This window comes from Heptranchias perlo, unplaced genomic scaffold (assembly GCF_035084215.1).
Source record: "Heptranchias perlo isolate sHepPer1 unplaced genomic scaffold, sHepPer1.hap1 HAP1_SCAFFOLD_52, whole genome shotgun sequence".
Classification (NCBI taxonomy): domain Eukaryota; kingdom Metazoa; phylum Chordata; class Chondrichthyes; order Hexanchiformes; family Hexanchidae; genus Heptranchias; species Heptranchias perlo.
Window position 1 is genome coordinate 2,139,784 of NW_027139537.1, and position 16,726 is coordinate 2,156,509.

Sequence of the window (16,726 nt, forward strand, 5' to 3'; positions counted from 1 at the left end):
CTGTAAAGGGCTTTAAACTAAAAAAGTGGGGAGGGGTCAGGTGAGGAAAAATTTAGAAATCTAATGAGAACATTTAAGACAGTGGAACAGTTTGGTGACTTGGGTAAAGATAACCAGAGTGCGGCAGGGAGGGACAGAGAGTTTACCAATAATAATGCAACAACAAGGAATGTCAAAGCGGGAAAAACTGGTAAAAAGTCAAAATTTAAGGTCCATTATCTGAATGCATGGAACATTCGTAACAAGATAGATGAATTAATTGCACATATAGCGAAAAATGGGTTTGACCTAATAGCTATTACAGATACATGGTTGAAAAATTACGAAGGTCGGGAACTAAATACTCCAGGGAACATGATGTTTTAGAAAAAATGGGCAGAATGGAAATGATGGGTGTGTAGTCCAATTAATAAAGGATGACATAAGGACACGTGCAATGACTTGGATGAAGGGACAGAGGGTCTTGTGGCCAAATTTGCTGATGATACAAAGATAGGTGGAAAAGCAAGTTGCGATGAGGACACAAAGTGTCTGCAAAGGGATATTGACAGGTTAAGCGAATGGGCAAAAATTTGGCAGATGGATTATTATGTGGGAAAATATGAAGTCATCCACTTTGGGAGGAAAAATAAAAAAGCAAAATATTATTTGAATGGAGAAATATTACAAAATGCTGCGGTACAGAGGGATCTGGGTGTCCTCGTACATGTAACACAAAAAGTCAACATACAGGTGCAGCAGGTAATCCGGAAGGCAAACGGAATATTGGCCTTTATTTCTTGGGGTATGGAGTATAAAAGCAGGGATGTCATGCTACAACTGTACAGGGAGCTGGTGATACCACACCTGGAGTACTGCGTACAGTTCTGGTGCCCTTATTTAAGGAAGAACATACTTGCATTGGAGGCAGTTCAGAGAAGGTTCGCTAAGGTGATTCCGCGCATGGAAGGGTTGTCTTATGAGGAAAGATTGAACAGGTTGGGTCTATACTCATTGGAATTTAGAAGGATGAGAGGAGACCTTATTGAAACATACAAGATCCTGAAGGGACTCGATAGGGCAGATTCTGAGAGAATGTTGCCCCTCATGGGAGAATCTAAAACTCGGGGGCGGAATCTCAGAATAATGAGTCGCCCGTTTAAGACGGAAATGAGGAGGAATTTCTTCTCCCAGAGGGTCGTGAATCTTTGGAATTCTTTACCCCAAAAAGCTGTGGAAGCTGAGTCATTGAATACATTCAAGACTGAGTTTGACAAATTTTTGATCAGCAAGGGAGTCAAAGGATATGGGGAAAAGGCGGGAAAGTGGAGTTGAGGTAAAAATCAGATCAGCTATAATATCATTGATTGGCGGAGCAGGCTCGAGGGGCCGAATGGCCTACTCCTGCTCCTATCTCTTCTGGTTTTATGTTGCGAAAGGATCTTGGCTCGGAAGGTCAGGAAGTAGAATTAATATTGGTGGAAATTAGAAATAACAAGAGGCAGAAAACACTGTTGGGAGTATTTTATTGGCCCCCTAATATTACTAATACCGTTTTATAGAGTATTATTTATGAAATAATTGGAGCATGCAACAAAGGAAATGCAGTCATTATGGGGGGCTTTAATCTGCATATAGAATGGGCAAATCAGAATGGCGATGATAGTTTGGAAGACGAGTTCATGGAATGTATTCGAGACGGTTTCCAAGAGCAATATTTCATGGAAACTGCCAGGGAACATTTTATTTTCGATCTTGTATTATGTAATGAGATAGGGTTAATTGGAAATATAACAGTGAAAGAACCTCTGGAGAAGAGTGATGAAAATATGATAGAATTTCACATTGAGTTTTAAAGAAACGTTCTCAAGTCAGAAACTAGAATCGTAAACTTAAATAAAGCCAATTACATAGGTATGACAGGCGACTTGTCAAATAAAAAGGGGGAAATAAAATTAAATGGTTTGACAGTTGAAAATCAGTGGCAAACATTTGAAGAAATATTTCAATATTCACAACAAGTATACATTCCGTTGAGAAATAAAAACTTCACTGGAAAAGTGATCCGCCCGTGGGAACCTAAAGAAGTTAAGGAGAGTTTTAGATTGAAAGAAAAGGCCAATAATGTTGCAAAGAAGAGTAATAAGCCTGGAGATTGGGAGAATTTCAGAAACCAACAAGGACGATCAAAAAATTGATAACAAGGGAGAAAATGGAATATGAAAGTAAACTAAAGTCCCCTGGCTGGAGAGTCTAGAAATCAGGGGCATCGTCGCAGGATAAGAGGTCGGCCATTCAAGACTGAGATGAGGAGCAATTTCATCCAACAGAGGGTCGTGAATATTTGAAAATCTCGACCCCAGAGGGCTGTGGATGTTGAGACACTGAATATATTCAAGGCTGAGATGCATAGATTTTTTGACTCGAGGAGACTCAATGGATATGGGGATCGGGCAGGAAAGTGGAGTTGCGATTGAAGATCATCCATGATCTGATTGAATGACGGAGTAGGCTCGAGGGGCCGTATGGACGACTCCTGCTCCTATTTCTTGTTTAATGTATTCTTATGTTGTGCTGCGTTTCCGGTGCTGAATTTAAAAAAAACACACCTTCAGCAGTGACCACACAAGGAAGTGAATCGGGAGCCTGGACTGTGGAACAACAGCACGGGACTGTGAGAGGGCAAGCTCCAGGTTACAAAGCTTCACTGAGAGAAAGAGATGGCGAAGGTGCTGCATTTTTCTGAAGCAGTTTTGTAAAATGAGAATATTGGAAGCTTTGCATTAATTCTGTAGCCTGCAACAAGCGAAATCCTCTGGTGGAGCAGGGGGATTCTATTGCCCCGCACGAATTACCCAGCCCGAGACTGTGGATTACATTAATCCACAAATTAGACTTGTGTATTTCACAGCGGAGGGTTTGATCAAAGAGACACGGCCAGTTTGACAAGTGGCTGAACAGTTACACATGTGGATCACCATCTCCAACTTCCCTTCACTCTCCATTTTTCTTTGCCTCCCAAATCTTTCTCATAACATCATAATCGAACTAGTTCAATCCATGTTCCGCCCCGACCTCAGCAATGAAATGGCCCAAATTACCGTCACAAATCTCGCCCTCTGTAACTGTGACCGCGGTACTCTATCCCTCCCTGTCCTTATCCCCCTCTCTCGCCCTTTCTGACTGTGACCGCGGTACTGTATCCCTCCCTGTCCTTAGCCCCTCTCTCATCTCTGTGACTGTGACCGCGGTACTCTATCACTCCCTGACCTTATCCTCCTCTCTTACACTCTGTGACTCTGACCGTGGTACTCTATCCCTCCCTGTCCTTATCCTCCTCTCTCGCCCTCTGTGACTGTGACCGCGGTACTCTATCACTCCCTGACCTTATCCTCCTCTCTTACACTCTGTGACTCTGACCGTGGTACTCTATCCCTCCCTGTCCTTATCCACCTCTCTGATCCACCGACACGGTCGACCAAACCATCCTCCGCCAATGCCTCTCCTCCATTGTCGAATTCATTTGGACTGCCTTTTACTTAGCTTTAGTTTGACCTTTCCAGGTGTAGCCAGAGCATCTTCAGCAATGGGTTCTCTCCCCGCGTCCGCAACGTATCTGCGGAGACCACAGCGATCTATCCTTGGCCCCCTCCTGTTTCTCATCTACACGTTGCTGCTTGAAAACATCAACTGAGGACATGGGGTCAGCTTCCACATGTATACTACTGAGACCAAGATGTACCTCACCATCACTTCTCTCGACCCCTCCACTGCCTCCACATTACCAGTCCGCTTGTTCAACCTCCAGTCAAGGATGGGCCACAATTTTCTCCAAATAAACACCGGGAAGTCCGACCCCATTGCTCGCTCGCCACTGATTCCATTCCAGCCCCAGCGATTGCCTCTTGTTAAACTAGACTGTTCACAGCATCGATGTCCTATTCGACTCCCGAGATGAACTTCCGACCAGATATTCTCCCCATCACCAAGACCGCCTACTTTCACCTCCATCGCCCATCCTCGTCCCTGCTTCAGCCCATCAGCTGCAGAAATTCTCTTCCATCTCTTGACTCAACTATTCTAATGTTCTGCAGCTTAGCATCATCTGGCCTCAATGTCCTAACCGGGCTTGTCCCGCCCACCGATCACCCCTGTCCTTGTAAACCTCCATCGGCTTCCGGTCCTCCAGCACCTCCATATTAAAACTCTCATCCTCGTGTTGAAATTCCTTCATGGTCTCGTCACTTCCGATCTCTGTAGCCTCCTCCAACCCTCCAAGCCCCCATCGCCAATATCTCTCTGTTCCTCCGACTCTGGCCTCTTCTACAGATCACCCTCTCCTCACCCCATCCATGGCGTCCTTGCTTTCAGATGTCCGAGCTCTCTGTTCTCACCCGAGACCTCTCTACCTCCCTCTGCTCCTTTTGGACACTTCCAAAAGCTACTTCTTTCACCAATCTTTTGACCATCCCTCCTTTTACCTCCTTTATTCAGCGCCCATCTTTTGTTTGATTCGGCTTCTGTGAAACGCCAAGGGATACTTTTTCGATGTTAAAGGCTCTTTGGCAATGCAAGTTGTTGCTGTTGTGTGTTTATTATTATAGTGTCAGTTTGAGTGAAACAGCAGTAACTGAATTTTAAAAAGTCTCAAACTTGGTTATAATTTAAATCTGCAGAATAACTTCAACTATAGTTTGGAGAAATTACTGATCCGAGACCTAATAATTTTTACATTTCCATTGTGGGGAAAGGAAAGGGCACTGACTGATAGTTTGATTGGGCGCATGTGCGTTGACACATACACAAAGCGAGATAGATGCACAAGTGTAGAATATTCACTGAAAAATTGCCGTCAAATCTACCACTTCTATATTCAAGGTATTTTTTGAGATTGAAAGACCACTAAATATATGGAAAACAGAAATTCTGTGCACATCTAACTGCTTAAAGTTATATGATTCATAGCATTAGACATTTGTGTTAATATAAGTTGAACACTGGTAAATCTCCTCACCTCCTAAGTACTCATTAGTGTTAATATTAGAACAGTGGTAAATCTCCTCACCTCCTACAGTGCTCATTAGTGTTAACATTAAAACAGTGGGAAATCTCCTCACCCCCACAGTGCTCATTCGTGTTAATATTAGAACAGTGGTAAATCTCCTCACCTCCTACAGTGCTCATTAGTGTTAATATTAGAACAGTGGTAAATCTCCTCACCTCCTACAGTGCTCAATGGTGTTAATATTAGAACAGTGGTAAATCTCCTCAGCTCTTGCAGTGCTCGTTAGTGTTAATATTAGAACAGTGATAAATCTCCTCACCTCCTACAGTGCTCATCAGTGTTAATATTAGAACAGTGGTAAATCTCCTCACCTCCGACAGTGCTCATTATTGTTAATATTAGTACAGTGGTAAATCTCCTCACCTCCTACAGTGCTCATAAGTGCTAATATTAGAACAGTAGTAAATCTCCTCAGCTCCTACAGTACACATTAGTGTTAATATTAGAACAGTGGTAAATCTCCTCACCTCCTACAGTGCTCATTATTGTTAATATTAGAACAGTGGTAAATCTCCTCACCTCCTACAGTGCTCATTATTGTTAATATTGGCACAGTGGTAAATCTCCTCACCTCCTACAGTGTTCATTAGTGTTATTATTAGAACAGTGGTAAATCTCCTCACCTCCTTTGTGCTCGTTAGTCAGGTGCTGACACCATGAAGGATGTGGTAAATATATACAAATAGAAGCACCAACCAGGACACATTTCAGTAAACACACGGACAATTTAACTGCCCGTAGAGACCAGAGGAATCACACCCAGCTATTGATTGCGTATGTGGCTAGATCCATATTCATAAAGTACCAGAATTTAATATCAAAACATAATAAATCAAAGATATTCAATGTAGATCTGTGACTATAATGTTTCACTAGCCCCAGACTATGTAAAACAGAGTGAGGGTCATTTGATTGATCAATGAACACCCTGTTGCAGAATTTCCTCCAGAATATTCACTAACTCAAGAATAAGACCTGCACTTTGTGAGTAAATCTTACCAATTGGCGCTCTCAGTGCAGAATCTCGGCCGACGGGGATCCCTCTGGAACTGGGTTGTGGAGATCAGCGGGACTGACTGGGTTTCACTGGGCAGCTGTCTGTGTCACACCTGATGTGGAGTGTTTATTATAACACTCAGGAAATGCTCAATCCCAGAACTAACGGCTATTGTACTGATGGGGGAGGAGGGACTTGGTATCATGTTTAAAAAGGGAACGCTCTCCTGCTCATTTTAGTATCTCTGTCTAACCCTCCTATTAATATTCTATTTCTTACAGAGCATCAGAATCTGGGAACGTCTGTCACCACCATGGCTGACGGTCCAAACAGGGGAGAAGATCCAAAATCTTCAACAAGAATGAGAATGGACACAGGTAGGTTCAGAAAATTATTTAAATGTCAATTGTGACAAGACAAATGGTCCGTATCACGAACAGGAACCTGCAGCTCACACAAGAAGAAATAACAGCACAGAAACTGTGTAGATAGAGGGAAGTGAGTGACCATCTCGAGGGACAGTGCAGTCACATGTGGAGGGATCTCCTGAGCACTGGAACTGTCCAATTGATACCTGGTGTTGGGGTCTGTAAGGTGGATGGAGACATTAACTCAGAGGATGGTCTTCCTGAGTAACAGCGTGAGACCGGGGAGCAGGTGGAGAAGAGGCAGGTGGGACACAGGAATAGGAGAGCGATAGTGGTGGGAGATTCTATAGTCAGGTGACTAGACAGTCTCTTGATCAGCCCTGAGCTGGTCCCAAATGATACGTTTCCTCCCTGGTGCCAGAGTGAAGAACATCCTGGAACAGGTGGGACCATCTCTCGGAAGGAAAGGAGAGCAGTGAATAGTCATTCTTGGAACCAGTAACACAGATAGAAATACGTTTATAGAGGGAATATTCAGACTGAGGCGGTATATCAAAAAAACAAGGATTCCAGGTTTTGATCTCCGGATTGTTTTACACTGGGCCGCTTAAGGGAGGAAACATGAGGCAAGTGAATGTGTGGATGCAGGGCTGGAGCAGGCGGGAAGGGTTCACGGTCTTGGGACAGTGGAGTGAGTTCAAGGAGAAGGGAAGGGACAGTCACGGTCTGAACCGACCAACAATGGTTTGACAGACTGGGTGAATGGAGCAGTGGGAGGGATTCAGTTGATATGACTGGAGGTTGGGAAATATCCGGACCTGAGACTAGAGAGTGGAATTTATAAAACCGTTGGAGGAGCAACAGAAGAGTTATGAAATTGTGAAAAATTATTCGCAGGAAAAAAGGAAGGGGGTTTTGAAGTATTGAGAGTTAAAGCCAATTGGTAATAAAAAAAAACCCGAAGAAACGAAAAGGGGTCAACATTCCAAAAAATCGGAGTTATGGTTGAGTTTTTTTTCTGTGAATCTACAAATCATTCCAAACACATTTGAAAATTCAGAAGCATAAGAGATGTGATCAATATCTATAAGACAGGGTTTGGGTTTTCACAGGACTCAGAGCGAAATGTTCCTGGTTACAACATTTTGAGTTGAACGAAAAATAGTTCTGGACGTCAGTATTAATAAAGGGTTCTATGACAGAGCTTAGATAATTAAACATGCATTTATATAGCGCCTTTAATGTAATAAGACGAACCGGGGCGCTTCACAGGAGAGATTATCAAATAGAATTTGACAGCGAGTCAAATAAGGAGATAATAGGACGGGTGACCAAAAGTTTGGTCAAAGAGGTAGCTTTTAAGGAAAATATTAAAGGGGAACAGAAAGGTAGAGAGAATGAGGGGTTTACTACATAAGGATGTTCCAGGGAGCTGTATTAAGATAGAATCCATATGCACACAGTTCAGCAATAGGAAGGGAAATAGCACAATTCTCCGTGGGTTTTGCAGGCCAGCAATCAGTGGAGGTGAGATAGAGGGGGAACTGGGGGGAAACTAGTTGTGGATTAAGTTTTGGAGGAGATACAAAATATTTCCTTTAGTTTCTAAAAATGATGGTGGAAGTGAAAATGTTGGTGCACTGGAGGAGGATGTGGGACCACAGTTAGAGATAACTGTGGAGAAGGATTTGGATCTGAGAAACATCGCCGAGGTGGATAAATCACTGGGCCCAGAGATAACACACCCGAGGCAGTTAAAGGAATTCAGAGAGGAGATAGGAGAGACTCTGATCATAATTTCTCAATCCTCATTTGTTTTTAAAAATATCCAGGTGGACTGAAGGAGCCCAAGTAATGTTTCTGTTAAAATAGGGAGAGAGGGTCTCCGTCAGTAGTGGGAAAATTCCTCGAATCTGTAATTCCAGTTCGAAATAGTGAACATTTAGAGATACAGGAGATGATCGGGGGAGCGGGAACTGATTCGCTGCAGCTATGTCGTATTTGACAAATTTGATACAGCTTTGTTGAAAGGTGACTATATGGATCGATGGGATGTAGAACATGCGGTGTATATGGGTTTTCAGAAGGTGTTTGATAATGTGACTCACAGGAGTCATCAACCGTTTGTTATAAGAGGAAATGTTGCCGCTCTGATAGAAAGTCGATAATGTGTTTAGTTTTCTCCATTTTTGTTCACAGATCCGAACACTGCAATCAGTGAGTTCCTGACAATGTGCGACGGTTACCAACTGTTCCAGTTGACGAAATTCTACCGGGACAGACTAGAACAGGCGATTGAAGAAGGGGTGGACAGAATCAGCTCTTTGTTAACATACGAGAAGAATTTCAGTGGGCAGGAACATCGGGTAAGTGCGAGGGACACAGAATTTTTTTTTTATTCGTTCACGGGATGTGGGCATCGCTGGCGAGGCCAGCATTTATTGCCCATCCCTAATTGCCCTCGAGAAGGTGGTGGTGAGCCGCCTTCTTGAACCGCTGCAGTCCGTGTGGTGACGGTTCTCCCACAGTGCTGTTAGGAAGGGAGTTCCAGGATTTTGACCCAGCGACAATGAAGGAACGGCGATATATTTCCAAATCGGGATGGTGTGTGACTTGGAGGGGAACGTGCAGGTGGTGTAGTTCCCAGAATGAGTCTGAATTATTTAAACATCAGAGAACGAACAGGATATCAGATCTTAGAATCATAGAATGTGACAGAAGAGAAACAGGTCATATCGGAAAGAAATTGATCAAACTGAAAATACAGTGAATCTGAAACAATGATACAAAGAGGTGAAAATACCCAGTGGAACGGTCAGTGTCTGTACACAGGACAGGGGAACGTTTCGGGTATAACTCTTGTGTGGACTGAAAACAAAAAGGAAACAGTTGAAGTGGGACGGGGAAAGTGAGGGATCAATATATTCATTGTTATTGTTTACAGAAAGTCGTTGATCTCGTGGAGAAGGGAAACAGGGCGGACAGTTCCAAACTTCTCCTAAATCTGGTGATGGAGAAAGGCTCTCAGGCCCGAAGGGTGATGTGGGAATCCTTTGTGAAAATGCACCATGCGGTACCAAAGTTGGACAAAATACTGAAAGAGATGCAGGAACTTGGTACGGTAAAATCACACACTGAATTCAATTTCAGATTGAAACACTGCAGAATTTACTATAATATTACACAGATCGGATTTCATGAAAGCTCATTGATTTAGACAGGTCCTGATCCATTTGTTTATATGAACATCAGACGAGGTTCATCTGAAATACCCAGTCACCTGAAAGGTAAGTGATGAAATTGGGATTTCAAACTGTTTATTTCACTTGTGAGAATCAGAAAGTTTGACTGTCGTCATTTATTAGAGATTGTCACAATCTGGGAATCAGAAATTCAAGGGCTGGGGAAACAGAAATTAACCTCGTTTAGATTTGTCATCAATACTCAACTATTCTGCGTAGATTCAAATTACAGTTCATAAGATTTCTCAATTATCCATGAATATGTGGAGGTTGCATTATTTCACTTAATCCAGCTGCTGATCGTTGTCACTTGTGAAATCCCCATACACACCTGGCAGGATCCTGATGCACTGTGAATTCTCACTCACAACTGGCAGTATCCTGATTCACTGTGCATCCCCACACACCCCTGGCAGTACCCTGATACATTGTGAATCCCCACACACACCTGGCAGGATCCTGATACACTGTGAATCCCCATACACACCTGGCATTATCCTGATACGCTGTGAATCCCCATACACACCTGGAAGGATCCTGATACACTGTGAATCCCCATACACAACTGGTAGGTTCCTGATAAACTGTGAAATCCCCATACACACCTGGCAGGATCCTGACACACTGTGAAATCCCCACACACAACTGGCAGGATACCTAAGTGCCGTCATGACATTCTGGACTCACAAGTAAAGAGCAGTGCCTTGAGACGGATGCTGTGGGTCACCTGCTCCCCGAGATATCTGACCCACCATCAACTGTAGGGAAATTGGTGGAGAAATGCAAAACATTAAAAATGATTTCATTTCACAGCACAAAATGAGACAAATTGTTCGGTCTGATCTGAGAAGATGCACAGATGTTCACACAATTGATCATGAATCCGTGGAGAAATGTGAGGGAAAGACAATGTTCAGGGTAATTAGGAGGTTTTGAGCTGGCTCCACAAAGGCAGTGAGAGAGAGAACATATTCTACTCAAGGAATAGTCCTTTAAATCAGAGTCTTTTTAGACCGAATCGAATGAGTAATGGCAGTGAAAGGGAGAACTTATTCCACTCAAAGAATAGTCCTTTAACTCAGGATCTTTTTAGACCCAATGTAATGACTGATGGCATTGAAACAGAGAACTTATTCCACTCAAAGCATCGTCCTTTAAATCAGCGTCTTTTCAGACCCAATGGATTGACTAATGGAAATATAATTCAATTTCCCAAACCTGCATTAGAGGAAATTCAGACCAAAATGAAACAACGGAGTGCAATTATTAGGAGAACAGTTGAATTGAACCGTGAATGTTTTCTGCTCTAACTTTACTCTGAGTGGGCAGTCGTTCGAAATCTACTTCTAATCGGTGATATGAAAGGACTGTTCGGAAAACACATTCAATGTAGGTGTAACACTGCTGAAAATTTGTTCACAATTTCTGAAACACAATACAACAGGAGAATGATTCGAGACAGGAAAAGGTCATTTGATCCAAATATGCCTGTCCCTGTTAGAAAGATGACCCCACCTGCACCTCCTCTCAGTGAATTCACAGAAACTCTTCCAATTGTCTCTTCACCCCAATTACACTGCCCCTTTAGTGTCATTCCCTGGTAACTGTGTTCCCTGATGTCCGACACATTGGGTGAAAAAATTACTCGAATTTCCATTCTTATTTCTGACTTTCAATTTTCTCCGTTATTAATTATTTTGCTGATTGTGAGCCTGTTTCCTGCACTAATGTTGGGAATTCCATTGAAACATTTCAATACCGAAGTCTCTTGCTGAAACAAAATATATCAAACCCCCACACCCTTCCCTCGACCAATACTCCAATACCTTAAATCATCTTTCTGATTCACCTCTGTACCTTCAGAATTGCTGTAATCTTTACTTGTGCTCAGGTGACAATAGAACTACTAGTAACACCCCAGATAACCAGCCCGAGTCCAGTTTCTAAAAGCTCCCACAACACAGAGGTTAAACAGTGGAACTTCTGTCCATTCACAGTCTGTCGCTCTCCCAGTGCCCACAATATCCCAGATAACCTGCCCGAGGTCTGATACAATAACAGTGGGACTTCTGTCTATTCACAGTCTGTCCCTCTCCCAGTGCCCACAATATCCCAGATAAGCTGCCCAATGTCTGATGCAATAAGAGTGGAACTTCTGTCAATTCACAGTCGGTCCCTCTCCCAGTGCCCGCAATATCACAGATAAGCTGCCCAAGGACTGATGCAATAGGAGTGGAACTTCTGTCCATTCACAGTCTGTCCCTCTCCCAGTGCTACCCAATACCCTATTTCCCATTTCCACAAAAGGTCAGCAACACCGACAGTTTCATAGATTGATCCATTAGAACCTCCACTGTTGTATAACCAGAATCACGTTTCGATTATAATGAGATGTCCATAGAACAGGGCTGGGCTGATAGTGTTAATCATCAAAGGGAAAATATCACCTTCATCGAAATCTCCATGTTCAGTAAATATTGGAATCAAGTGAGGATTTGAAACGTTTATCAGCCATTATTCACTTTCAAGCGAGGTTTTCAGAAACTGAGTTTAATTTCCTGCTTGCACCTCTATTGAAGCTGTGAATTAAATCGCGGAACATTTTAATGAATTTGTTTTTATGTCAATACAACTAAAATTGAGAACTACATTCTGTCTGTTCTAATTGAAGATGTTCAACAGAAACACAATGAAACACTTCAGGTCCAAACTGAAACACTGAGAGTGAACACGATCCTAATAAAGGAGAAGGTTAAGATTTTCCAGCTGGTCACTCTATACACTGAGCTAACGGTCATTTCTACTGTTCGAGATCGGACGCTTGTGGAACATGAACTTCTGGCAAGAGGCCGAAACCATGAAGAGTGGAGAGAGAAACATCTAAGGAGAGAACTGGAAAAAATCCGAACTGATCAATTGTTCCAGAGCAGTTTTTCCCGGAGAAAATCCAAATCTGGGAGTTCAGCAGCAGTGAGTGGAGTCGCGGGGATTGGAAAAACAACAATGGTACAAAAGATTGTTTATGACTGGGCCACTGGGAAAATATACCCACACTTTCAATTTGTTTTCAGTTTTAAATTCCGGGATTTGAACGCTATCAACTGTAGAATAAACCTGATGAATCTGATACTGGATCTGTATCCTTACTTTGGGAATATTCTGGGAGAGCTCTGGAAGAACCCAGAGGGATTACTGTTTATATTCGATGGTTTAGATGAATTCAAGGACAGTATCGATTTTGCTGACAATCGGAGAAATACAGAACCTCAGTACATGTGCACAGATCCTGAAGACTGGTGTGAAGTGTCTGACATTGTGTACAGTTTAATACAGCACAAGCTGCTCCCAGGATGTTCAGTGCTCGTGACCAGCCGCCCCACTGCATTACATTTATTGGAAAAGGCTGAGATCAGTGTCTGGGCTGAAATCCTGGGATTTGTTGGTGAAGAACGGAAGGAATATTTCAACAAGTTTTTTGAAGATCAGGTGGTGGCAGCAGCTGTTTTCAAACATGTGGAGGAGAACGAGATCCTGCACACGATGTGTTACAACCCTTCCTACTGCTGGATCCTCGGTCTGTCACTCGGTCCCTTCTTCACACAAAGAGACAGGAAACATCAGCGAGTTCCCAAGACCATCACCCAACTATATTCCTACTATATTTACAACATTCTGAAAAACCATGGCCGAGAGATTGAATCCCCCCGTGATGTATTACTGAAGATCGGTGAGATGGCCTTCACAGGAGTCTCCGAGAAGAAGATTGTGTTTAGAAATGGAGATTTGATCAAGTACAATCTGCAACCTTCCCAGTTCCTGTCTGGGTTCATGATGGAACTTTTGGAGAGAGATGAATCTGCCCAGAGTGTAGTTTACACATTCCCGCACCTCACCATCCAAGAGTTTGTAGCCGCACTCGCACAATTCCTGATTCCAGATCCAGGGGACATCCGGAAACTCCTCAGTGAAGCCCACAGGAAGGAAGATGGGCGATTTGAGATATTTCTCCGTTTTGTTGTTGGTCTCTCCTCCTCACAGTCAGCTCGGCCCCTGGAGGAGTTTCTGGGTCCATTTCTTCATCAAACAATCTGCGGAGTGATTGACTGGGTGAAGGAGAAGGTTGAAGGAGAGACTGGAAACACAGAGAGTGAAACTGGTAAAAAGAACCTCCTGAACACATTCCACTACCTGTTTGAGTCTCAGAATCAAACACTGGCTCGGGTCACTGTGGGATCTGTGGAAACACTTACATTTAGTGGATTGCGACTGACCCCGATTGACTGTGCCGTTCTGTCTCATGTCATTGGACTCTGTGATACAATAAAACACCTCGATCTACACCACTGCTCCATTCGGTGTGAAGGACTCCGGCGGCTGGTACCCGTACTGCACAAATGCCAGGTGTTGAGGTAACTGTTCATTTGTCTCTAACTGTTGGGCCAATTTTGAAACAGTCACGGATTGTATTGTTGCTCCGCAATGAAGGGAAACAAACAGTTCAGTTGAACCAGGGAGAAGCAAATTCAACACAAATATGACAAATGATAATAGCATCGGTTAGTAATTCCCGAAGGATTGAAGAATCTAAAATGGATTCTGATGAACACGTTAGGATTTTACAGTCTTTATCCGATCAGTAAATACAGGTCACTGAAAGAGTGATAATTGAATTGCAATAAATGATATTTATGGCTGCAGCAGTCTGTGTGTCGAGTTATCCCACCCACTTACCGAGGTGTGGGGGCTAGTGACGGTCACCGGACTGTCAACATGTGTAGGAGAGGGAAGCAGAAACACCAAACATTCAGTAACAAAGAGCAAAACACAGATTTCGGGCAGTCAACCGTCAGTGGGCGAGCTGAGCTTTCCCGGCAGGACGTCGGTCCGTCATGTTAACTCATCAATGACATAGCCCTTCACACTCTCCAATACATCCACCATCTCTTCACCCAGCTGGCAGCACACGTGCCTCTGAGTCAGACGGTCGTGGATTCAGGCCCCTCGCTCATTAATCCAGGCCGAAAATTCAGTGGGATTTGGGAACTAAAATCTGCTGGTCGAAAGGTTGAAATCGAACGGGTTGTGGCGTTTTCGCCCAGGAGTATAGACATACACCGGCCAGCGGTGGGGCCTCACACACAGCGGGAGGCTCCTAGGTTAACCAAGGGGCAGTGAACCAGGGAATTTCCCATAATCTGCCCCCTGTGTGTGAGGTCCAGCTCGGGGAGGGAACTTCAGAAAATTCCCCATAAACTGTCGGGCCCGTTAAACCTAAAGTAAATGTGGAGCCATTTTAGTGGGAATAAAGAGAGAGCCTCCCCTCCCCTATAAACTAGGAGTACAGGGACATTTAAAACTTGTAACGGGACAGAATAAATTCTCCTTGTCACATGAAATCCTGTGGGACGGATTTTACAGCAGCCATGAGCGCCGTTTCACAATATAACTCACTCCGAGATATTGTACAGATTAATATAATACTGCATAATGTACAAGAAATCACCGCTTTATCATTTAATTCGGGGAAAATCATCACATTCCCATTAAATCTGGGCTTTAAGAAGCAGCAGAAATGAGACACGTTTCCCCAAACATGAAGGGACCGTCCAGGAGGGTAATTCTGATCATCAGGGAATGAGACCGGACTGAGGGACATTTAAAGGCTTCACACAGACAGCACTTTATTTAATAAATACATTTACTGACAGTCCGTGAATATATGGGCCGTTGGACAGAGTGAGATTCATTGTCAGTGACAGGGAAATCTGGTTATTAATTTCCTGAAGATTTTTCAATTGTTTCCTGTAATATCAGAGAAATTGTATCAGATCGGGGATTGGATTCAGTTTGTTTCTCACTCTCTGTCTGTTTGTGTTTAGACTGGGGAGGAATGAACTGGGAGATTCAGGAGTGAAACTTGTGTCTGCGGCTCTGGGAAACCCGGACTGTAAAATACAGGAACTGGGGTAAGTACTAGACTGTGTGAGATTGTGTTTATAATAACCGGATGTCTCCCACCGTATATTAATGTCAGTATAAGCAATCATAATACAAATAAATACTGGGAATTTACTCTCATTCCTGTTATCTCTGCTTGTCTCTCTCTCTCTCTCTGATCTACAGGTTATGGGATAACGATCTCACAGATTCTTGTACCGATTATCTCTCCACCGCTCTCAGTACAAACCGGTCACTGACGGAGCTGAATCTGGGTAAGAATAAACTGGGAGATTCAGGAGTGAAACTATTGTCTGCGGCTCTGAGGAACCCGGACTGTAAAATACAGAAACTGCAGTAAGTATCAGACTGTGTAAGAATGTGTTTATAATAACTGAATGTCTGACACTGAACTTTATTATTAGTACAAGTAATAGTGTTATTAATAAATACTGTACATATTATTAGTGTCAGTAATAGTGTTACGAATAATAATTTACAGTGTTTATTAATATCAGTAACAGTGTTATTAATAAGGACTGTACAATTTTATTAGTATCAGTAATATTGTTATTAATCAACACTGGGGATTTACCCTGATTCTTGTTATTTCTCTCTCTCTCCGATCCCCAGTCTGGATGATGTTGGTCTCACAGATTCTTGTACCGAGGATCTCGTCTCTGCTCTCAGTACAAACCGGTCACTGACGATTCTGGACCTGGGATTAAACTCCTTCACAGACCGATCTGTCCCCGCTCTCCGCTCCCTCATACTGACCCGCAGGAATCTGAAGCGGATCTGGTGAGTGTTTGTGTTAATGTTTAATGTAATAAATAAAGTATCACTGGGATTCAGTCCCTCTTATGGGTAATATTTGTCAGTAATTATTATTGAAATATTAACCCCAGTCTCCCTGAAATTTACACTGTTGTTCAATCTGTTTAATTCCTGTTGAATCTTTAATCTGTTTCAGGTTGAGGGGGAATCGGTTCAGTTCAAACGGAAAGAGACACCTGGAGTCACTGCGGGAATCCAGACCCGGACTGAGTGTGGGAGTCTGAACATTTCAATTTCCAACCATTTCTGGTCTCATGAAATGAACATTTTTGGCCGATTCTCTGTCCCTCCCCTTTAACTG

At 43.1% G+C, this 16,726-nt stretch overlaps 1 protein-coding gene across 1 annotated transcript; it reads left to right on the plus strand.

The window, feature by feature from the left end:
* Window positions 1–13,215: 13,215 nt before the first annotated feature.
* LOC137314530 (NLR family CARD domain-containing protein 3-like) lies at window positions 13,216–15,949 on the plus strand. The gene is made up of 3 exons (XM_067979836.1): window positions 13,216–14,060; window positions 15,531–15,617; window positions 15,775–15,949. Exons 1-3 carry the CDS (start codon window positions 13,384–13,386, stop codon window positions 15,947–15,949), a joined length of 939 nt encoding a protein of 312 aa, XP_067835937.1. The 5' UTR covers window positions 13,216–13,383.
* The last annotated feature ends 777 nt before the right edge of the window (window positions 15,950–16,726 follow it).

What these genes read in the sequence shown, in the direction of transcription:
- LOC137314530 (XM_067979836.1), top strand. Translation starts at nt 13,384, where the DNA reads ATGGCCTTCACAGGAGTCTCCGAGAAGAAGATTGTGTTTAGAAATGGA. An exon ending in CACAAATGCCAGGTGTTGAG is followed by an intron (nt 14,061 to 15,530) that starts GTAACTGTTCAT and finishes GTTTGTGTTTAG; the next exon opens with ACTGGGGAGGAATGAACTGG. An exon ending in TGTAAAATACAGGAACTGGG is followed by an intron (nt 15,618 to 15,774) that starts GTAAGTACTAGA and finishes TCTGATCTACAG; the next exon opens with GTTATGGGATAACGATCTCA.